General features: G+C 29.1%; 1 protein-coding gene across 1 annotated transcript in view; it reads right to left on the reverse strand.

Annotated features, from left to right (window-relative positions):
- Positions 1–24,160, reverse strand: part of LOC103574406 (insulin-like growth factor 2 mRNA-binding protein 2) — a 90,420-nt gene extending 66,260 nt beyond the window's left edge. The window contains exons 1-2 of the mRNA XM_014440781.2: positions 22,977–24,160; positions 8,410–8,473 (exon numbers count right to left, since the gene is read on the reverse strand). Of these exons, the coding sequence (XP_014296267.1) occupies positions 8,410–8,473; positions 22,977–23,151 (239 nt within the window). The 5' untranslated portion in view covers positions 23,152–24,160. The remainder of the gene's footprint in view (positions 1–8,409; positions 8,474–22,976) is intronic.
- Positions 24,161–24,656: the final 496 nt, after the last annotated feature.

Genomic DNA, 24,656 nt, shown 5'->3' on the forward strand with positions numbered 1-24,656 from the left:
TTGGTGAACAAATACTAAGGTCAATTATGCTAGTTTCTCTAATCACCGTGGAGAAGTGTGTTAGTTTCCCATCGTTTAATAAAATTATTTCATGTTCATCTAGCCATTTTTCTACCATTATACCTTGTATTATATATATATATATATATATATATATATATATATATATATATATATATATACCAGACTAAGTAGCAAAAGTGATTGTATAGACAACTACCAATACTACAGGAAATAGTAATCAAAGTATTTGTAGTGTGGTTGCGAAACTCCAAGTATAGTTATTGATATTATAGATATTAACCTAAGTATTATAATAGATATACCTAGTGTTGAATAGATAAATATTATAATAACATATACTGTCATTTGGTTATAACTATAATTGTAGGTAAGATGAATATGAAATGTGGTTAAGCTATTATTAGTTTAGCTAATAACTGTTATACAACTAGTTTTGTCGTTTACTTTTGAATTTTAATATTATAAATCATCATCTTTTCTTTAATAATTTGTTCAGTTTAAAAGAAAAATGCAATCGGACGTCGATATATATATATGCATTAGAGTGCTTCATTTCCGGTGAATGTATTTTTTTCGTTGCTGATCAAGCAAAATATTGCTTTTATGCTAAAACAAAAATTCCTGCCAAGTTTGAGCTCTTAATTCCAATCCTAAGTATTTTCTATTTGATTTCCCATTTAAAATACACGTAAATTAAATTACTTTTTTTTTTTTAACTTTCTAATACTCAGCTGCGTTTTCTGATATCGACGCAGTTTTCGTCGCAAATTGTAGGGCATTTAGTGTTTTTCAGAAGTACCCATAGTAACTTAGCTGTAATTCCAGCTGTTTCACTGATGTCCGCTGAGGAAGTAATTTTTCGTATGAAATTGACCTTTATTGGCTTGCAGAACGTATACCAATGAATGCACACCAAAAATGTAAGTGGGAATTTTATAGGAAATTCTATTCCCTTCAAAAAAAGTCATATGAGTCGAGTCGCTAAAGTCCATAATTTCCGAGTTATAGTGATATTAATAATTTAAAAAATAAAATATCAATTGTCATTGTTTTTTTTTAATATTATATTTTTTAAATTATTAAAATTCCTATAACTCGGAAACTATGGACTTTAGCGACTCGACGCACATGCCTTTTTTTGAAGGGAATAGAATTTCCTATAAAATTCCCACTTACATTTTTGGTGTGCATTCATTGGTATACGTTCTGCAAGCCAATAAAGGTCAATTTCATACGAAAAATGACTTCCGCAGTGGACACAAGTGAAACAGCTGGGATTACAGCTAAGATACTATGGGCACTTTTGAAGAACACCAAATGCCCTACAATTTGCGACCAAAACCGCGTCGATATCATAAAACGCCGCTAAGTATTAGAAAGTTAAAAAAAAAATAATTTAATTTACGTATATTTTAAATGGGAAATCTTGGAAATCAAATGGAAAATACTTAGGATTGGAATTAAGAGCTCAAACTTAGCAGAAATTTTTGTTTAAGCATAAAGAACAATATTTTGCTTGATGAGCAACAAAAAAAATACTTTCGCTGGAAACGAAGCACCCTAATATATATATATATGTATATATATATATATATATATATATATATATATATATATACATTGCAGCGCAAGATAATATCACATATTCAATGTAAATTTTTTATATTTTTTCAAACGGAATGCCATCTATAGGAGTTAAATATCTAAAAATTAATCAAATAATTTTAAATAAATAATCCATATGTATGTTTTAAAATGATAGGTGTACACTGAAAATATCAATTGTAGTGAATGTAAAATGACTGTAAGGGGATTACTAACAGCTTTTTCACCTTGCGCAATTGAGTAAAGTGTATGTAATAAATCCCCTTACAATTTGCAGTACCGGAAGAAAAGAGTAAAGTAAAATCTAAAGGGTTTAACATTTTGTTGGATAAAAGAGACTTTATCAAAAGCTAACTCAATGTAATTGACTCGTGTATCAAACTAGGGATGCACTTATTGCATTATTATGCTAATCCATAAAATGCAAACCCCTGTATTGCTTCACTGTGGTATACTTGTCGAGGTATTTGTACTTACTATTATGCATTGAAATGTTACATACAACTTGTAAAAGTGGTTATGTATACCTTAAGTTACTTAAGGTGGGTACAGATAATGCTTATGGTGAACAAGGGTCTGTTGCATTGCGAACGATGCACATGCAAAGTTTCAATAATGATGCACGCACGTGTCTACATTGTATTGTGTGGTTTTATGCTACTGTACAGAATTTCCACACGCCTGAGTTTCTCGTGGTTGCACATCAAACATATGGATACTCAACTTTGTTACCATGTATTGTAACTTTTTTAAAAAAAGTTATGAATACATTTATTAACCACCACTTAATATATATATTAGAGTATTTCGATTCAGAGCAATATTTTTTTTCACGGTGTTGACTAAAAATCCTGTAGAATGTGTAGGAAAAAAAATTTGGTCAAAATTTGAGCCCTTAACTACTATTTTAAGAGGTCGCCAGCTAGGTCATCTGCTAGTTTGCCCATGTAAATAACATACAAAAAATATTTTTTCACACTTTTCTTCATTGCAATCTGTGAAGAAATTTTTTCTCGACGTAGATCATAATTAATTCTCACAGAGCATAAAATTCTCTAAAAAAAAGACGCTTTCGACAAAATCGTCTAACAGATATTTTTATTACATCATGAGTCCTAAAGGTGGATTTATATAAAAATTTATTTTTAATTGCATTAAAGGGCGAAATTATTGACCGTATGCAAAAAGTCAAACGACAACTTTGTAGAGCTCATTAAGCTTAACGAATTCGTTACATAGTACTTAATTATTCTATCAACAACTCAACAGTTATGAGCTATTAAATATAAATTTTTGAATAAAGATATTAATAAATACAAACTAAAGTTTGAAATTCAAGTTTAAAGAAAAATAATTCACTAGCTGCTTTAAAATCACATTGAAATTTTTAAAATCGACTAATACTACTTCATTGAAAAGTAAATAATTCAACGATATTGAATTCTTATTAAATTTTTTTTTTCTAAGTTCCCGCTATTAAAATTGAAAATTTTCAAAAAAAAGAAAGTTCCTAGGAAGCTATGTTCAGAATGATGTCCGAGTGCTTGTGCGTGTGTGTGTAAGCTTTTTATAATTTTTGAAATAATTAACTGACTTGAACGGTTCTTCCGGCAATCAAAAGAGTTTGTCAGCCGTCAACTTTCCTGAAAAATTTAGATCGTTTGATCAAGTAGACTCGAAGATATTTGAGAGTTACGAAAAAAAATGTTTATTTTAGTTTTATTTTTAATTTCTCCGAAACGACTCGAACAATCGACTTCAAAATCTAATCAGCGTTAGAACTCAGTAAAATGCATCGATTACTGCCTTAACCATATCAATCAGTTAAACCGCTTAAGATATAACGCTGGAGAAAGAAATGATAAAAAAACAGTTTTTCGCGAATATCTTTGAAACGACTGAACCAATCATTTCTACAATTTAGCCGGCTCTACAACTTAATAAAACGCACCGATTGTCACATTGAACATCAAAATCGGTTGATAAGTTTAATAGATATCGACGACGAACAGTTGAAAACATAAAATTTTATATCATTTTACCCGGATATATCATAATATAATATACTAAAATGTGTTCAAAATCATACCAAGTCTTGTTTATGGTGTCTATCGATCACCACATAATGTACTGCGATTTTTCTAGTAGCATGTGTTTGAGCAAGATTTTGGAGTAAGTATTTTGAGCAAGACCCCTAGTTCCTAGTGCCTTTTTCTACGTATGTGTCTTTCGCAGGATCGTGTGTCAAGAAACCTATGTCAAGATTTGTCTATGTCTTTCTCATGGTATCGTACGCAAGAATATTAAAGATATCTTGAACACGTGCAATGAAACAGTGTCTGACGCATTTCTTGCACCAGTAACTTACATTAGGTACTTACGCATGGCTTGCTCAAGATCTGCTCAAAGTTCAAGGTCAATTTCGAGCCTTGAGCAATTCTTGAGCAAGCCATGTACAACTATCTTTAACTATAGTCTTCCTCCAGAATTGAGTTATAATCTGGAACAAATTTCTTGTGTAAGGCTTGCACTAAGCTTGCAATTTAAATCTGGCCACAAGTATCTGTAGTAAGACTCATACGTGAAAAAGACACTAGCACTTATCGATCTTGAGAGCAGGCTTGCTCAAGAATTGAAAAAAATTTTTATATGGGTTGTTCTTTACTTTAAATAATATTACCAACAAAAAAAATTGAAAAAACACCGCTTTTAACGATTTTCTCGGATATTTTATATACTAACGCACTGATCTCAGTCAAAACTCATTGTAATCCTTAAATTAATCACTTATAAATGGATTTCTGCCTGAGTACATAGACTTAATTGAACATAATCGTGAATAAAAATTTTAAGAACACTTGTTTATCAATTATTTTCGGTGTCTTTGATTTTCCGAGTTCAATATGACACGTGCCTGTTTTTAAGTTTAAAAACACCAATGTAATCCGAGATAACATCAAAAAAAACAACAGGAAGTTTTGGGGCTACCCCGCAACTCTAATCGATTTCTAGATTTTTATTTTTTTTTTGTCAATGAAAACTATATAAAACATAAATAAAGTCATTTCTTTTAGGCTAATGTAATGACTGAAATTCATTAATAATACTCATAATAGTTATCATAATTGATAACTTTATTCTGTTGATAAATTATTAATACTTTTGTTTTATAATCATTAGAATAAATTTTAAATTTATAAATACAGAATTGATTTATAATTTCCGTGAATCTTTCTCTTTTCAGTGAAGTAGTATGATTCGATTTTTTAAATTTCAATGTGCTCTTAAAGCAGCTAGTGAATTATTTTTCTTTAAACTTGAATTTCGAACTTTAGTTTGTATTTATTAATATCTTTATTCAAAAATTTATATTTAATAGCTCATAACTGTTGAGTTATTGCTAGCAGAATTGAGTACTATGCATCGAATTTGTTAAGCTTAATGAGCTCTACAAAATTGTCGTTTGACTTTTTTCATACGGTCAATAGTTTAGCACTTGAATGCAATTAAAAATAAATTTTTATATAAATTCACCTTTAGGACTCATGACGTGATAAAAATATCTGTTAGAAAATCTTGTCGCAAAAGACTTTTTTTTAGAGAATTTTATGCTCTGTAAGAATTATTTATGATCTAAGTTCAGAAAAAATTTCTTGACAGGTTGCGGTGAAGAAGAGTGTAAAAAAATATTTTTTGTATGTTATTTAAATTGGAAAACTTGCAAATGAAAAATTATGCTATTTTCCAATAAATTATAATCCTGGTTAATAAATAATATAAATATAAATATAGTAATTTTATGTCAACAATAAACTAGTGACTATTAAAATTTTACTCATCTTTCTTTGAGTAGATAGACGTGTTGTAAAATCGTTTTCAATTAAAAATTATTTTTCTTTGATAAAAAGTATTTTTTAAAAATAAAATATATTATTTTTAAATACTTCAGCATACTTTACTAAAGGGTTAAAAAAAAGTTAATGGTTAAAAAATAGACTTTAAATATATTAAAAGTTATATTGTGTAAAGTTGACTTGGGTGAAGCGTTGCAGTTCACTTCACATGATTGACGTATACAAAGTTTTGATGTTAGTTCTCACACTCAATTCTAAATTCACGCGGAATGTTTAGTTGAGCAAAATAGTACATAACGAATAAAATTATGATAGAAAATGAGTGAGAAAGTAACTATAGAATACACTGACAGTGTCGTTGGTTTCAATGAAAAGGGCGAATCCCTAATTTAAACTAGTTCTCGAATGCCAGTTAACCACTTTCAACTTATTTCTCTCTATCTACTTTTCATTGTCCATCCTGTTCTCGTAGTTCAGGTTGTGCTTTAGATTTCAAACATATTGGCTTATATGGAAATTATCATTTAACCATGTATTGGTAATGTTGCATAGTCGAGAGGGCGAAAGAAAAGTTGTATAGAAACCAACTAACAGAATGAGTTCTATCTCTTAATGTATTAAATGATACAAGTTTAACTACTGGTTCGACTAGCTTGCCCATTATATTCTTGTTATGATACTGTATATATTCGCTCTATCTATTATTGTTATCTATTAATGTTATTTATTTTTTTAACTTCTTCGATATTCAATATGTCTTTTTCACCACTTCAGTCGTTATTGTTAATTCTTTTTTAATAATTTATTTAAAAGATCGGGGCTGACGATACTATGAAAATAAAACGCATATGTCAATTTAAATAAACTAAATCGAATAACAATTTATCAATGATAGTAAAAGAAAAAAAAATATTATATTTTTAATAAAAAAAAATCGTGGTGAATATACTTAATGAAGCATTTTATATTCGGTAATTATAAGATTCTAAATGATACAGTTTAAATCTACAAGATTATTTGCACCATATATTTACAAGCATACTAATTTTGCGAATTAATGCTAACAAGATTATATCTTGAATAACAAAGAATTAAGTGATACATATCTATTATACATATGTATTTTTGAATAAGATAAGAAGAACATGACAAAAAAATTAGTATGAAGGGGTAAAAAAAAATAAATAAAATAAATATGCCATCCGGCAGACAGAATGAAGTATAGATTTGTCAAAATGAATTCAAAAATTCTAAAAATATTTTAAAATTTTTTCAATAGCTTTGAAAATTTAACATTGCATCGGAAAAAAAATTCCACAGCTTTATATTCTAATGACTAGAATGATGTGTGATAACTAAATTTTTTTTAAATATATCATGTTACTCTTGCTAAAGCGATAATTTCAATTATTTTAAAATTTATTTACGCTGAAAAAAAATTATTGCTGTAAAAGCAATAGCGTTAGACTAAAAACCATCCAAAGTTTGAAGAATTGTAGATTGTTGATATAGTAATACTTTATTTACGTAGTAAAGTTTAGATTGCTATATCACCCGAACTATATTTTGTTAAATCAACTTATACATACATGGTAGCTATAAACTATTAACAATATAGATTGCTATAATAGAAATCAATGTATATGAATCGTTAAAACAGCAATACTAAGGATAGAGATTAACACCAAATAGTACACTGTAAAATATTTGCGAAGTGAACAGGGATCGAATCTGGAGTGATGCGTAGTGGATGACTGTGTATTTATTTAATCCTCTTGGAGTAAAATTCACTCCAAAGGATAGTTTATTTTAATATTTACAGTGTATAATTGAATTGAAAATACTTTTATTTGAGTTTGAAGATATAACTTACTATATAGTTGATGCAATAATTTAGTATTGCCAATTCAACGATGCGTTTTGTTATGACAACTATCTACCATAAGTATAATACTTTAGATGGTTACGATAACCACACTTTTTTTTTTCAGTGTATAATTTAATTCTTATAATAAAATAAAAAATCTATTTTTTCATTTCGGGTATCACCGTATGGCATATTTTTTGTTAGTACATAATTTGTTTTCCACTCGATGAATGCAAAAAATATTTTATGTAAATAGTTGATTTTTTCGGAAATATTTTTAATTGCTAGAGGTAATTATAACATATATTGCAAATGAAATATAATTAATGAGAATTTGAATAATTTTCAAATTTTTTTTTCGTCGGCATAAAATGGACAATAAAAGAGAGTCAGTATTAAGATGAGGATTAAAGAGGAATGAAAAAGAAATAATTGATCGCAGTTGTGTGGCACGAGCGAAATACGACTGGCTCTTTGTCGTTTATTTTTTTCTTCAAATTCTTGCAGCTATATATATATTACTACTCGCCCTTACATTAGTTTTGGAATATGAAGAGTATAGTAGTAGTAGCTCAGAAAAAAGCAGGTGCCACGCTTTTTCGAACGTTTGGTTCGCAAACCAGAGAGGGAGGAAGCCGCGTTTTGATCGTTGTTGCACCAGCTCCCAAATATCGTTATTAGAACAACAGTAATTCTTACAATACTTGAATGTTTTTTAACCTCTTAAGAGAGCTATAAAAATTATCAACTACTGCATTTTGTTCAAGATAAGTATCTGCCAGTGATAAATAATCATTAAATGTTGTATATCAAGATAATATATAAATATAATAAAAAAATTTTTTTTTTTAAATCTACACCTTACTTTGTTCAGTTTGGCTGAATAATAAAAATAAAAATAAAATATTACTTTTTATCATTATCTGCAATTCTATAGTTTGAATCTTTGAGTTTTTTGTAATAGTGCGTGTCTGTACTAATTCACGTTTACGTGCGATTTACCGCCAAATATGAAATTTCACTTGATTATTATAATTATAAATTATTTTTTCAACTCACCGTTTTTTTGATCCACTCGCAACTGATGGTTCTACAACCAGTGCAGATCCTAAATATATATATCCTGAAAATAATATTAAAATAATTGTTAGTCAAACTGATAAAAATAATTAACTTTGATAAATTTGTAAGTAAAATACTTTAAATATTGCACCCGCATTCCAATAAATTTACTTTGATCTCATCGAAATAAGTGATAAAAATAAGGGCATCGCCATTTTCCCCTCCAACAAAGGGAAGAATTTTACCTTATAGTTCTAGACCTAATTATATATTTGTGTTTATCATTATCTATATGATTAAGAGAATAAGGAAAATTTTGTTCCCGGCATATCTACACGGAGACAAATGTCAAGTAAATATGCCTATGCAGCACAGTAATAATTACATTACTCTATAGTTTGTGTATAAGAGCGGCAGCACACAAACTATAGAGTAATGGAAATATTACTGTGCTGCATAGGCATATTCACTTGATATTTTTCTCCATGTATATGATAGAATAAGTTAATGTTATTAAATTTGATATCATTAGAAAGGTATTGACTTGAATTTGTGCCTTTTCATAGTTTAAGCTCTTTTTATTGCCAAGTATTGAGATAAATCGATTTGTCTATCTCATTCGAATTATATTTAAATTACGCGGGAAACAGACGGTCATATTTATTTTCTTTAAATAAATTAATATTTTAATTCTTCTGTCACTAAATATGACGAAATGTCACTTAAAACATAGCTATACTATTTATATCGCGTTACGAATTCCAAAATGACAGATTTTTATACTCCCTTTTGGTTTTAGGGAGCTTCTCAAAGCCAAAAGAGTGCACACAGAAAAAAAAGGATTTGTTGACGCAAAAAATCTTTACTCGCTTGAAGAAAATTTTTACTTACCCCAAGAAATTTTTTGCATTGTGAATCGAAAACAAAAATTTATTTAAAACTATAAAAAATTACTTGACGCAAGAAATTATTTCTTGAGCAAAAAAATATTTTCTCGCTCCAAGAAATTTTTTTTATTCAATTTATAATGTAATAAATTTCTTGGTGCAAGTAAAAACTTTTTGCAGTAAAAAATCCTTTTTTTTCTGTATATATTTAATAAATATATTAGTGATATTTGGGCAGTTACACAGTGACTGCAGGTTTCTCGTTGCTTTTAAACACATGTATATTAAAAGAGAAAAAAAAATATTTGATTAAATTATAAAATTATAAGTTTAATATTGTTTATTAAAAATAAAAATTTCATTAAATTCAAATATCGTATGATAAAATATAAATATAGGAAATAATAACTTTTTATTTATAATGCAAATAAATAATAATCTGTGGAGACCAGTGGTCAGTTGAGTGTAATGATGAAAAGAAATAGCCGTTTCTCATGGAAAAGCAACTTATGTGCATACAGTAGTTACCGGTTTACTATGATGTGTTATGCAGAACCGGAAAACCATCTTTGCTTCCGGGTGTATTCAGGAAGCTGCACGTGCAGCAGCAATGGTTGAAGTAGTATAAGCAAGAATAAAAAAGAGAGCAAATGAGTGGCCAAGCTTTAGTATAGAAACAAGGGGCAGGAATACCTAAGTACAATCTTACTTGCTTAGTTGAGCTCTACTCATATTCTAATCAGGATCAAGAGGTTATGTGAACGTATCTGTGGTCTTGGTCACTAGCTTTCTGCATCTTTATAGCGCTCTAATGCCTAACGGGCAAAACTTAACGTTGTTTTTTCTTTTTCTGCTTGTTATAAAGAATGAAAAAAAGGAACTACTAGTCTTTTACATTTTTTTTTTCAAACCATCAACCAGCTGCTAATAATTTATTATTTATTTATTTGTATTTAGTTGTATAAAATTTACTTGTTATTTGTTAAATAAAATATTAAAATTATAAAATAGGAAAATGATGTTTTAATAATAATAATTAGTCGTAAATAATAAATTACTTTACATAGATGATAATAAAACATAAACATTTGAAGCTAATTGGATGAATAAGCATTCTATAAATTTTAACAAATTAAAAATGAATAAAATGAGCGGTTTAAAAACAAAAAAAAAAGAAAAAATGATTATTTAATAAATAGAAGTACAGATAAAGATATGATAACTACTACTACTAACACTATATTGCTACTCAGAAACATTCCGTATCAAATTGTCCCCTTATAAACCAACCCCAAGATATTATAATAATATTTGCAAGTGTTTCTATGCAAGTAGTCTCAATGTGCAACAGGTTTTTTTTGTAAATATTTCGTAAAGTTTTTATTGGGTCAGATTTACAGAGAGAATTACCCGTTTGCGGGAGTTTACTCGTTCATAGTACTTTAAGTTTTTTTTAAATTAAATCTATGTTAACTATCAGTCATTTTTGAACTGTACTGTCAATTTATTGCCATACTAAATAAAATTGTTTATTTCAAGAATTCGAAAAAATTTTTTTGTTAATTTAGGTATTCTTACATTGAGTAGTTTACTTTTAGTATTGTTGCATTCAAAAGCTTATGGTGTATGTAATACTTATTACAAGTAAGGAAATAGATTAATTAATTATTCTGTTTGACCAAGGAATCGATGCTCTTTGCGGTTATTGTTTACATAAAGTTTTATACAGGATAAGAAATTTTATAGAAGTATAAAAATTTAATATTTGTTTTTTTTCTTATATTGTTCATTAAAATTGAAAGTATACAATAATTTATATTCAATTGATTATTTTTATGTAAAAGCGGGACAAAATAAACTATGAGACAAAATTCTGAAGCCAAAAAAAAATTTTTCTCGTAAAAAATGCTGCTTGTAGAAAAGAATGGGGCAAGTTGATAAGCTCAGGGGACAGCAGGCAATTTCAAATTTTCAGTACCCAAAAAAAATTTTTTTTTTTTTAATCTTTGTCTTGCTATTGAAAATTGAAAAGAGTTGACTCCGGGGTAAAATGGGTCACTGCTAAAAAAATAAATATTTTTATTAATTACCGGTAATCTTTTTTTATTATTTTTGAAAAATTTATGCTTAGTTTGTGAAAAAAAAAAAATTTCGATTAGTGATCTATTTTACTGCAGAGTCAATTTTTCACCAGTATTCAATAAAAAAATAAACATAAGAAAAATTAATTTTGTTTCTTACTGAAAATTTTAAATTAAACGCACTACCCAGGCACATAAATTTGCCCCATTCTTTTTTACAAACTAAGCATTTTTTTAACAAAAAACAACTTTTTTTTTGTCTCAACAATGGTGTCTTATATAGCACACCGTTCCCCTATATTTCGAAAATGAATATACGACATTGATTACCATTTATATTTTAATACACTGTAAAATTTGTTTTACTTTATCCACATATTCATAATAAAAATAAACTTACAGTATACTAAAAATTGGAATGCACGCAAATTATAATTTAAAATAATCTATGGATTTTTCGAATTGTCTAACAAACGGTATTAGTGAAGTTAACTCACGGTAGATAAAAGAAAAATAAAAATGTTTGTCGTTAAATAATATTTAAAGAAGATTGTCAAATAAATAATATATAAGCATTAAAGTTAATTTGCAAGTTATTGGGCCACCCGTTATACATATATATATATTGTAGTATAGAGTTTGAAGGTAAGAAATGCAGAAACAGCAGTTGCTATGCTATACTACTAGTTGGTTATTCTCTCAAGCACACTTATCTCTATGAGTGTGCATAAGAGAAAGAGAGACTATAAAAGAAGTATATAAAGAAAGATGGATGGATAGAAAGAAGTAAAGTACACAGACGTTATTTTGAGGGTGTATTGGAGAGCTAGCTGGGGATAAAAAAGGCGAGAGTGAGTGGCTTAGAGAGAAGAGGGAGAAGATTTAGAGAGGGTGAATGAAAAAGGGGGAGATCAAGAGAAAGAAAAAGAGGAAGAGAGATGGAAAAAAACGAAGCGAGTTTTTGGAGAGCCGGTGTTTGCCAGAGTAGGTTAGCGGGCTCTTCCGAAGGAGAGGGTAGTATTAGATTGTCCTGGTGAAAAAGCAGGATAGCAAGTGCCTTTATAGTGGGTCAGTACTAGGTCGACATCATCCGGTTGGGGCCCAGGGAACCCAAGGTCTTTTTAGTGCTCCCCTAAACTCAAAACTACGACACTACACTAGGTAGTGTATTTGTATTAGAAATAAGTCGAATATGAATTTAGTTTATATTATATTATATACATACATATATGTATAGGTACATGCTTTCAATGCGTAAGCTACCTAATATTATATTCGTTCTCCTTACATTATATATTCCCTCTGACCTGTCCTTATGCTTAGGCTTAGCTAGTATAAAGAAAGGCTCTATTTTATTCCTATGCATTAGTATATACTATACTATATAGTTTAAGTGAAGCGTCGATTCACGATTCCTCATCAGTTCAGAGAACTCGCAGTAATTTCATCGTGAGCCACATAACGATGTTTCCGGTCATTCCCTAACTTGTTATAGTCGACGCTACCAGACACCAGGGCTATAACGATATACTAATTAATTAGTTGATACCTTTTTTTTAACGTATATTTTTTTTTTTTTTAAATAATATTATTATTTTTTTATATAATTATTGCTATTATTATTTAATATTTTAACTTGTCTATTATGAGACATTAATGATTTTATAGTTTGTGTTTAAATATACTGAGAATGAGACTGAGAACAGGTTTCCGTTTACGCATTCCAGGCCAATGTCGAATACGGCCAATTTAGCAGTAACTCTAAATAACTCATGTTTTATTATTATTTAATTATTTATATTAAATGCATAAATAATTGAATTTATTAAACAGATATAATTATACCAAAGTTATCTTGGATAAAAAAAAATGCTGGAAATTCGAAACGTGCACATCTCAATCGCTCTAATAATTATTAGTAATCTATTTTTTTATTATTACTTTGATTATATTATTATTTTGTAATTTTTCTGAGTTTTTTCTTTCAGTTTAATTTTTATTATTCAAAATTTTTTTTTAATATTCCAATTTTTTTTCTTAGGTGTTGCTTTTTTCAATTTAAACCTACTGTCACGCTAGTGCTAACTGACAATAGCTGGTGAAGGAAAAACAAGAAAAAAAATAGAAATAGTTGCCGAAGTGAGGCGAAAAAAATTTTTCGATCGTAAAGCACTCTCTGATGCTTCGCATCATGAGTCGTGCAATTATAATAATAAAAATAAAAAATGGCAGATAAATTTTTAATGAACTACCGGTTTTAAGTTGTTTATTAATTACAACTAAGCAAAAAAAATTTAGATAGTGATTTTTAAAAGGGCTTTCACGAAAAAAAATATAAAGCTAATAAAAAAGAAACTAGACCAATTTATTATATTTTCCGTGAGTTATCACGTTTCCGAAGATTCGAACATGTAAGACAATTGATATCAATGGTTTATTAGATTTAAATAATTTATTTAAAATCAATGGAATAATGAATCGACTTAATACTCGGTCGAAATTATTTCTTAATAAATTGTCCTTGTACTAGTATAAAATTTAACCCATTTTAGTGTAATCAGAAAAGTGTAGAGATGATTTAACGTGAGTTAATTAGTCGAAAAAATAATTTCAATCGGAAGGCGTTCGCGTTTGAAAAGTGCAAAATTTTGTTTAAATTGATGTCAAGGTCATGGAAGTGGGGAAACATCAACAATAATCGGCAATGCGGAAACAATTTATTTTTATCTGATAATAAATAAAATTGAGGGTTTTGTCATTATGATAACTCGGTATTTGGTTTAAAAACTAAAAGTATCTTTGACGCGTTCCAAACAGTATACTAATAAAAATTGTTCCAGTGAAGCGAGTTTGGCCTTGTGGAATATTTCGTTCTTCCTCAAACCCTCTATAGTTATTTCTTTTTCTTTTTCCTTCTTTGTCTTCTCCTTATCCTCTACCACATACTCTTCTATTCTCGCGGGCTTTTTACTAACGCTTCTGCGTGGCGGCGGGTCCCCAGCGTGAGAGCACATGGCTAAAAAGTATATGAACCAACAACAGCATAATAGAATGCTTTAACGGATAGGTTAACTGACTAAATCAACGAAAAAGTATATTTATTTAGATCACATTTTATCTTTTAATTATTATTATTATTTAACTTTTTTTTTTTAATTTTTGACCATTACCTCAATTAATAATTAATGTTTTTTTTTTTTTATATTTTTAATAAGTATATTGATTCTATTAAGGCCATGTGGATAAAAAACGAGAGGTTTTAATATTTATTTTCTTCAGATGTTAGAGCTCTGTATTATCATCTTATTTTCGTCACACATTTAAAGTTAACCGGATAACCTTGATTCCCCTTAATATATATATTTATGTATTTTGTTTTTCACATTTTTCGATAGCGTAACGCAGTAAATAATGTAAAATATAAACCGATAAGTTAAAAAAAAAAAAAATTATTTTAGATACAGAATAGAGTTGAGTGGAATTGTTCATTACAATTTATTTTTATTTAACTTAGAAATTATTAATTTGATTTTTTCTTTCAGTTTGATTTTAATCATTTAAAACTAAAAAAAAATATTTTGCCCTTTTTTTAGACACCGATTTTTTAATCCTACGGTAACATTAGTGCTGCTGCCAGTAATTGATAATTAAAAAAAAGTTGGACAAATTTTTTATATTTTTCGCGAGATCGTGCTTCCGAAGATTCGTACACGACAATTGACAGCACTGGTTTCTTGGATTAAAATACGTTATTTTAAATCAATAGAATAATGAATTGACTTAACTCTGAATCGAAATTATTTCTTAATAAATTGTCTTTGTACTAGTACACAATTAAAACCATTTTAGTATAAACAGAAAAGTGTAGAGATGATTTAACGTAAGTGAATTAATAGAAAAAGTAATTTCGTTCGTACGACACACACAGCGCGTTCGCGCTTGAAGTGTGCAATTTAGTCAATGGGATTAATTCGTATATGTGCCGTCAAAAAAGATAAATTTTTTTGTGGTTTGTGTGCAAAGTTCAAGTTTCAGTAATCACATTAATGATAACGAAATGCTATAAAAATAATCGAAAAAGAGAGAAAAATAAACAACTGGTAAATGAGTAGTGCATGTTATTTACACACAAGCAATCGAGTAACTCGTTCTCCGTTTAGTGAAGAATGAAATAAAATAAAAATAAAAAGGTAGCGCGCCGATGGGCCAGCAAGATGTGGTTGCTATTCGTAGATTAAATCACTCGGTCAATTTTCTTTCTCTTTCTCTCTTTTTAAGTTTAAGTCGTCGGCGGAGGGACAAAAGCCGATATTCTCGGAAACCGACTCGAGACCGCGACTCGAGAATTAAAATAATATCCGTCCGTTCGAAGATTAATGACAACCATTGCTATTGCGATTTCTCTGCAATGTCGAGCTGCACGTCGCCTTTCTTTTCTAAACATTTCTTTCTCCAGAATTTGTTAGTATTATTCTCGCGTTTTTTTTCAAATATATATATATATATATATATATATATATATATATATATATATATATATATATATATATATATATATACCATTTTTTTTCACTTTTGGCAACTAAATTCATGTGTCCTAATTTCAAATCAAAACTAAGCATAGTTGAAAGAAAAAAAAAAAGAGACAACCAGACAATTCGTGAAATGACAAACTTTTTCTTACTAATCAAAATTGCTCTGATCTTGTCAGGCTCGTACACTTTTTTATCACTTTAAATTCTATGATACATTCATTTATTATTGCTTGTGGTAACAAAGATTGTCGTTTATAGGCAAGAAAAAAATTTTTGAATCATGTCACTACTTATCGTCTTGCAAGACTTGGCAGGTGTTTTCTAAATGAAAAAAAAAAAAGGAAAGTAAAAAGTAAAAATGAAGATAAAGGAATTTCATACATACATATATATGTATATATACATGTATGAATTAAGAATATATACACGGTTCGTTGACACCTGTCTGTTGTAAAGCAAATCTTATCCTACTCAATGGCATTGCGCATTTAAAAATTAACATATTTATTTTATAATCAATTTAAAATATCTTGTGATAACAACTCTATTAAAAAAAAAAATTTAATATATTATAAATTGAATAAATGCAAAGTACTTAATTTTCTTAAACACTTGATTAATTATTAGTCATCGTAATCGAAGGACCTTTTATAAAGAGTGAATATAGAGATGTGATGTTGATCTCACCCGGAAGTCGTAAAACGACGATTGGGCCACAAGCGATTCTCTCGTTGGACCGCAACGACCCGATGTGATGTGTCGTTCCCATGAATGGTGAGTAGAGTAAAAGAAAGACTAAAAGAAAGACATGACGAGAGATAGAAAAAGTGAGAAAGAGTTGAGAAAAAAATTATTATGTGAATAAAAGTAAAAAAATATTCGATGAATAAAACTAATAACTTTTAATTCATTTTAATGCAGTTTTGATAAATTCAATGATTTTTTAAATTTTTAATAAGTTGATAAAAAAAATGTAATTATCCTGCATTTTAATAATTAATTGTGTTTTTAAAGTAATTTAAAATATAGCAGACGAAAAAAAATTAGTTCTATAAATTTAACAGTATGTATATTTATAAATAACAAAATTTATTATTTGTTCGGAAAATAAAATGAAGTAATATTTAATAAATATTAGATTGTAAGTTATATATATTAAAATTTAGGTTGTGTAGTAAGCCTGCATACTATAGCTACTTATAATGATTTTAGTCGGTGTTATTTGCTGAAAGTCAATGCCCGGGTATCTAAAGCAAACACGTGTCACTGAGGTTGTTCTTCAACAAATGAAAGAAAGAAAAAATATCGCGAAATGATGGTGAGTGAGTGCAAGAGGCAGATGTCTATGAGGAGGGATGGAAACATTAGTGAACTGCTGATGGTGGGGTGAAGATGCCAGAGGAATTGAGGGAGTACTCAGAACCAACAACCAAATATCACCCACCGACAAGTTCTTCAAGCTTATGTGTGAGGTTGGATGGAAGAGAACATGAATTAGAAGCATCATCATTCTCATACATCTGTAATTACATACATATGTATGAATATTTATATATGTATATACATATAAATATATGCGCGTAGTCTATACATTTTTCTACTTTCTCACTTCTATCTCATTCGTCTTTACTGAGTCCCATGACTAAAGATAGCACTTCCTCCTTGCGGACGCGCAAACACTTTTTACACTGAAACTACATATATTATATTAATTCTGTCGAGCTCTGTACCATCAGCGGTGCTCAATTTTTTATATTATTTTACTATTCACTTGACAATGACATTGAATAAAAAAAAGTAATATAGTTAATACTATGAAAGTAAATTTATATTTTTTTAAATTATTTTTATTGGAATTAAGATAGTTAAAATTTATAATGAAGTTGGTTTATTATTATTATTTTTTCTGATTTATAAAACACTAATGAATATAATGTTATCGCCAGAAGATCTTAAATTTTTCATGATGTGAGTTTAAAGTTTTTTATATTCTCGTTATCCGGTGGCCCGTTGGCGGGTAACTTTTTTCGCAGAGAGCAGGTGAGCTCGACTTGTAGCACGTGACAATCGATCCAAGCTTTTAAAACGCGAATTTTTAATAACAAAACAAAAATAATATATATTAAAAAAAAAATTAAATAAATAAAAAAATTGATTTTCGTATGATATACACTCAAATAATGATACGGTATTTTTTACATAAAAAATTTATGGAAGAATTATTATAGTATCATGAGAACAATTGAAATTATGGTTAAAATGACCGATAACATAGAAATTTTTCAAATACACGGAACAGAATTTATATGTGCATTTGACAAAGCAACAGGTTGAATTTCACTTTAGAAATTTTTGTTAACTTCATCGTAAATGATTATGGTAAATTAGAATAACTGTTTAAGTATTCGTAAAAAATAAAATAAAAGTAATAAATTAAAAAAAAAAAAATTATAATTAAAAGAAAGCCGAAAAAAATTGGTTAAGTGCGTTCATTAGTTCAACGTACATGCAATCTCTTCGTAACTACAAAGTATAAGCATGTTAACTTTGTAAAATAAATTATAATATATTTGTTTGAATAAATCACCGTTCGCCATAATAAAAACAGTTGATCTACGAAATTTATTCAAAATTTCATAAGCATTTTAATACATATCTATAATTATAATACCAAAGGAAATTCACAAGATGTTATACATAGAGATGCTTACTTACGCTTCAATACGTCACGTAATTCATTCTAACCTATTAGTAATAGAATGAACGAAAAGAGCCGAATATTTCCGAATAAACTCGAACCTAAAAGGTTTTTGATAAAATTACTATGCTGTATAGTACAAAGTATCGAAAAAGTTGTAATTTTTAAATTTAAATTGATACATTTTCTATTAGAGCTAGTTTTTTTTTATTGTAAATATTAGAATAAAGCAATCGATTTTTTGATAAGCCGGAAATATTCATATGCAGTATAGTAAAAATAACTATCTTTTAGAGTATATGTTTAACAATTTTATTAAAATTACTAAAAAAAATTGTATAATTGTCAAAAATAATGAGTTGTTGTACCGTTACCATAAGTTTTTGAGTAATTTCTACTGTAAAATTATTTTCGTGTAACTTTAATAATAATAAATGCAGTTAATAAATTTATTGCAGTAATATCGATAGAAAAAGCTTTAACGTTAATGATTTATAAATAATAAAAAAACTTGGAGTTTTGCAAAAAAAAAATAATTGTTCGAAAAAGAATGTTTTGTTTGGGAAAGACGTTTACCCATTGGTCTCTGCTCGTAAAAGTAGACATAACATGAAAGCTGCCCGTTTTAGAAGCGGAATAATGTATTCCTAGGGGCATCTGCTCGTCTAGTCGACGCAGAGGGCGGGTGTCGACACTCACAAGTATCTTGGTGTGTTGCTTGTGTATTTTATAACCACGTGTACGTATGTGTCTTACACAGGTGCGTGGATAAATGAAGGTAAAGAAGTAGAGAGGAAAGACGGAATTAAAAAAAAAATAATAAAAATTGTTTTTTAGAAGAGAGTAGAAAGATAGAGAGAGAAAATGGTGAACGGTCATGTGGTTTGCGCGTTCGACGAGCCTATTTCAAAGTTATACCCTCTGATAAACATCATTCGACTATGCTAATAAACGAACGTACTTTTTTAACATTTAGCACATTGACATTTATTATTTTAAATACGGTTATTATATTAACATTTCTATGGAGTTGATAAATATGCATATATATATAAATATATACATATATATTGATTTGAGTGAAATAATTTTACTGTATTATATATATATATATATATATATATATATATATATATATATATATATATATATATATATATATATATATATATATATATATACTTTGGGGACGGAAGAATGCAGCAGTTTCCTGTTGTCTCGCGAGTCTGACTCTCGACCTCGAAGGCTCTTCTCTACGCTATATGTGTCTTTAAAAAGGGTCGGCGTGTGTGGGAGATTCACACGATGACGGAGAATAAGAGTAGAGGAGAATGAATATGATAAATAAAAGTATGAGTACTACAAAGCCGGAAAGATCGGTGCTCTTGTGACTCAATACCAACATATATGTATGTGATGTAGATATATACTGAACACCGAATACCTTGTGTTATATTATGTTGTGTGTATAGTGTATGAGCTGGTCCAGGAGTTGATCTAAAACCTAACCTACCAAACTAGTTTTGGCCTTCTGGCCATCAAGTTAGAACTAAATTTTGTACTTTGTATCCTTCTCCCTCGTTTTTTTTTTTTACACGACAAAGCTTACATAGTACAGCCGTTTTCAAGACTTCCGAATAGTTTAGTTTGCTAGTCTCTTTACACTTTCATTTTTTTTTTTAATTCTTGTTTTATTGTCTCTGAAACTTTTCACGGTTAAAAACTCGCTCCGTGGGAGTTTTAGAGATCATCTTACAGTTGTTATTATGATATACTAATTTCTTAGCTCTTTACATCAAACGAGATGTTAATAAATTTGTTTGTTTTGGCTTTGCTTAATAAAAAAAATTATCACTTATTTTATTTTTATCTGATATTACCCTTAACAAATATTATAAGTTAATTTTTTATACTACCATAAGCGTAAAATATAATTGGTGTAATCAATACAAATATTTAAGTAAAATAAAAGCAATAATTACTAATTTTTACACTGAGCAGAAAAATAAATATTTTCTTCATTAAATAATTTATTAATAATAGTTTGATATTAATTCAAATAATTAAATAAATTATATTTATAAATTTAAATGCGACAGTTTTTTTGAAGTTAAAAAATTTTTTTTCGAATGATAAAAAATTTTTTGGACAAAAATATATTTTATTGATCATCATTAAAAAAATTTATCTTATTAAAATTATTTTTTTTTTCGCTCAGTGTAATGAGGACAGGAATACAAGGATGTTACAAGCATTAGGAATGAAAAAAAAGCGCACCAAGCATCATGCTATGTAATTATATTGTTACATATTTATTGTTCATTGAAAATGTTTCTTATTACATAATAAAAATCAGGAGGGGTATTTACTTCTACATGTGTGTATATATATATATATATATATATATATATATATATATATATATATATATATATATGATTCATTCTTCAATTCGTTCTGTTTCTTTAGTAGTTTGGCCAAGAATTATATTATTCTGCCTACTTTGTTATTGTATGACCGTCGTTGTTTAGTTGGCTAGTTTTCTACTTATTATGTGTGACAAACTATGTATGTATATGTATGTACATATGTATATTATTCAGTATGTTAGTATTCAATGTCATAAGTACTCAGTTACCACGCCTGTTTCTCTGTCTCTGTCGTACAAAACCATGTTCTAGATTTAGGTAGTAGTCACGGGTTTATAAATTTCTTTTTACGTAAAATATGTAAAAAGTGTGTCGAAATAATTTAAGGGCTCACGATTATACCTCACGTTACTTTAAAATTATCTACTTATAATATAATAATAGTGATAATAATAATTTTTAATAGATCTGTTTTTGTCATAAATTATTTAAACGTCAATGTGAATCGACCTGTTACATTCTCTAGCACGTAACCTTGACCGTGTATCTTAATGTATATCATAAATAACTCGAAGATAAAAAAATTTAAACCGTGTATTATGTTGGTATTTGATATTATACGAAACAAAAAAATCATTTTATCTATAATTTTATCAAGTATACTTATTGTTCATATAAAAAAATATATCTTTTTAGTAGTGTTAATAGGAAAGATTTCAATCAAATTGGTTTATTTTTTTTTATGTAAAAATATGACAAAGTGTTTATTTAGGATTATCACACGATAATCAACGTATCATTACGAAAACTAGTGATAGTCAATGTTAAATGATAAAGGTTTTTTTTTCTTTATTTCTTTCTCGCTTTACTAATTTCATCATATAGCTTATCTATACACGGTAAAATGCGCGTGACCTTGAGAATAGAAACGAGTATAGCAGTTGCCGCCATTTTGATCATGCGTCTTACTCTCACCACGTGGCCGGCTTGTACTACTTCTTTACTCATGTATTCGTAATCAATAAAAAATACAAAAATAACAAAAAATTATTATTTTTTTTTCTTTAATGATTATTTTTTTTTGTGATTTTTTTATTTTTCTGATAAATTTTAGTCAAATAAATTTGAGTATAATTTATACTAGTACAACTGAGTCTGTTTGCATGGATTATTTAAGCTAAAAAAGAAACGACAAACCGGCTGTCTTTTTTTCGGCGGAAACGTTCTCGAGGCCATGCAAAAGGGGTTCTCAAAGCAAATGGAGCTATGCTAATATATACATATATATGTACATATATTTTTGACTGACTACTATGAAGCACAGTATCAAAGAAGATTGTTTCGTGTACGACGAACGATCTGTATGAGTGTTGGTACGTCAATGTAAGTTAGTAAGCACGCACGGACGTAAATGTCTTTTATTTTTTGATACAATGTTAAATTTTGACAAGTCTATTATTACGATAAAAATGTAGAAAATTTTTTCAAATAAAATTATTATTATTTGAGAAATAAAAATGCGAACCAACCAATAACGTGGAGAAAAAAAAATTAATTCAGCATATGTATTTTTGTACAACAGTCAAGTCGTAAAGCCACTAATTTGTAAGCTATATAAAAGTATTAAGCATTGTCATATGATTGATATTACTTGTGTAATAATTACAATTCATGTCTTTTATATTTATATATATGCCGCCTGAAAATAAATCAACAAAGATGATACTAATGCACAATAAAAAATAATTTTTATCCTCAGTGAAAGACTTGACATTTTCATCCAATATTCGTCGGCTGAATTATTGATAATTATTTCCTGAAAGCATTAAAGAAAAAGCAGTAAAAAAGCATATTAAAAAAAAAATATATTAATTTTGAGTGATCCTCTTCTTAAGGAAATTATTCTGAAAGCAACAGCATAAAAAATTAAAGCAGTAAGCAAAGCTCTTAATTAAGTAAATAATTAAATAGAATATGTTATGATTAAAACTTACCATTAAGTTTGTCGATGGCTCGATCGGCAGTAGACTGGTCATTGCAATCGACAAAAGCATAGCCACCCCGTTTAACAAGTATCGTTGTACATGACAAATTATGGTCCTGGAACAACTGACGCAAACCAGCTTCATTGCATTCCGCGGGTAAATTACCCACGTATAATTTCGACATTGTAGTCGGGGTGGTCGACTGCTGAACCTGGGGTTGCTTTTTAGACGCAATGATGACGGTTTTTCCGAGTTTATCCTCGGACACGTGGTTTGCTAAAGATAAACGTGACTTTTTGGTGATTGTTGTGGTGAACGTTATTTCTTTCTCAGTTCCACCAATATTTTATTTTCTACCACTGATATGCTGTCTTCTTCTTATTTTCTCTATCGTCTTCTTTCGCCTCCTCCTCCACCACCTTATTCTTCACCGTCGCCGTTTACTATTTCAACTGCCTCCACGATATAGCCACGCGCGCGCATATACAAACTTTAAACACGAGTGATACTAACGATAGTACTGTCACGATTGGCAATCGAGCAGAAGGCACAAAGCTCGTTATGTATTGCTTCTAAGAGGAACCGCTTTTTGCGATTTTGTTTTTTTTTTATTTGTTTTTTTTTTATTGCGATTAATAACAAATTTCACGAATACGATTATTTTTTATATCAGAACACGAAAACGTTTTGATTTATTTTATAAAAATATAGATCACTTTTAAAATTATTGCTGATTAGTTTGAGCTTCTGCAATTGCGTTTAATCTTGCTGTCAGTGAAATAACACGTACCGTTTAAGTGTCGTTATGAACTTGGTAACGAATGAATGTTCATAGGTTTTCTTTTGTTTGTTTCCTCTCTCTCTCTCTCTCCCTCTCTCTCTCTCTCTCGTTGTATTTCTTTTTCTCTTTCTATCTCTCTTTTTCCTTTTCTCTAAAATATTTTTTCTTTCCTTCAATTCGTAATATTTAATAGTCTTTGTTTTCCTTAATTTTTTTATTACTGATGTTTCCCGCGCACTTTTTTTGTGACTGATGCGTCCACCAGTTTTGTTCACTTGTCAGGAATTAATAAGCTAAGCGCGCGAAAAATCAAGTCTACCTATTTTCTCAGTCAGCAAACAAACTCGGATAACAGTGTGGAAACGTCGAGAACGAAGAACCGCTAAAGACTCAGAGTCGTGGAGCAGTACACCCTGGACTCTCCTTCCAGCTCTTCTGGCTCGAGCACGGCTGCCTCGCTCAGCTAGCTCAGGCTCTAGTAAAACACGATACGATGCGAACTCGTTTTTTTTTGTTTTTTTGTTATTTTTTTTTATTTTTTTCTTTCATCGACGACACGACGCTCAACAGCGTGAAATCCGCAAGTCCACACCACTGATTGGCCGTTAGTACACCACGTGGGCGCCCCCCTGATTCCCGCCTATGTGCCCCATTGGTAGAATTTCGCATGCCGGTTTTGCACTAAACCACGCTGCTGTTGCTGTTGCTGCTGCTACTCGCATGTACTTTTATATCATTTACCTCTGAGGACGTACATGCTCCTCTAGAAGAGTGTTGCGTCCAAGCGGCCGCGCACGCGCTCCCCAACACAACACTCTAAGATTACTCTTTACCTTTGCAAAAATCTACCGGGTGTTTTTAGCAGGAGCTAGTTCATACAATTTGCTTGCATATGTTCCCAATTCTAT

The sequence above is a fragment of the Microplitis demolitor genome, chromosome 1 (genome assembly GCF_026212275.2).
Source record: "Microplitis demolitor isolate Queensland-Clemson2020A chromosome 1, iyMicDemo2.1a, whole genome shotgun sequence".
In the NCBI taxonomy this organism is placed as follows: domain Eukaryota; kingdom Metazoa; phylum Arthropoda; class Insecta; order Hymenoptera; family Braconidae; genus Microplitis; species Microplitis demolitor.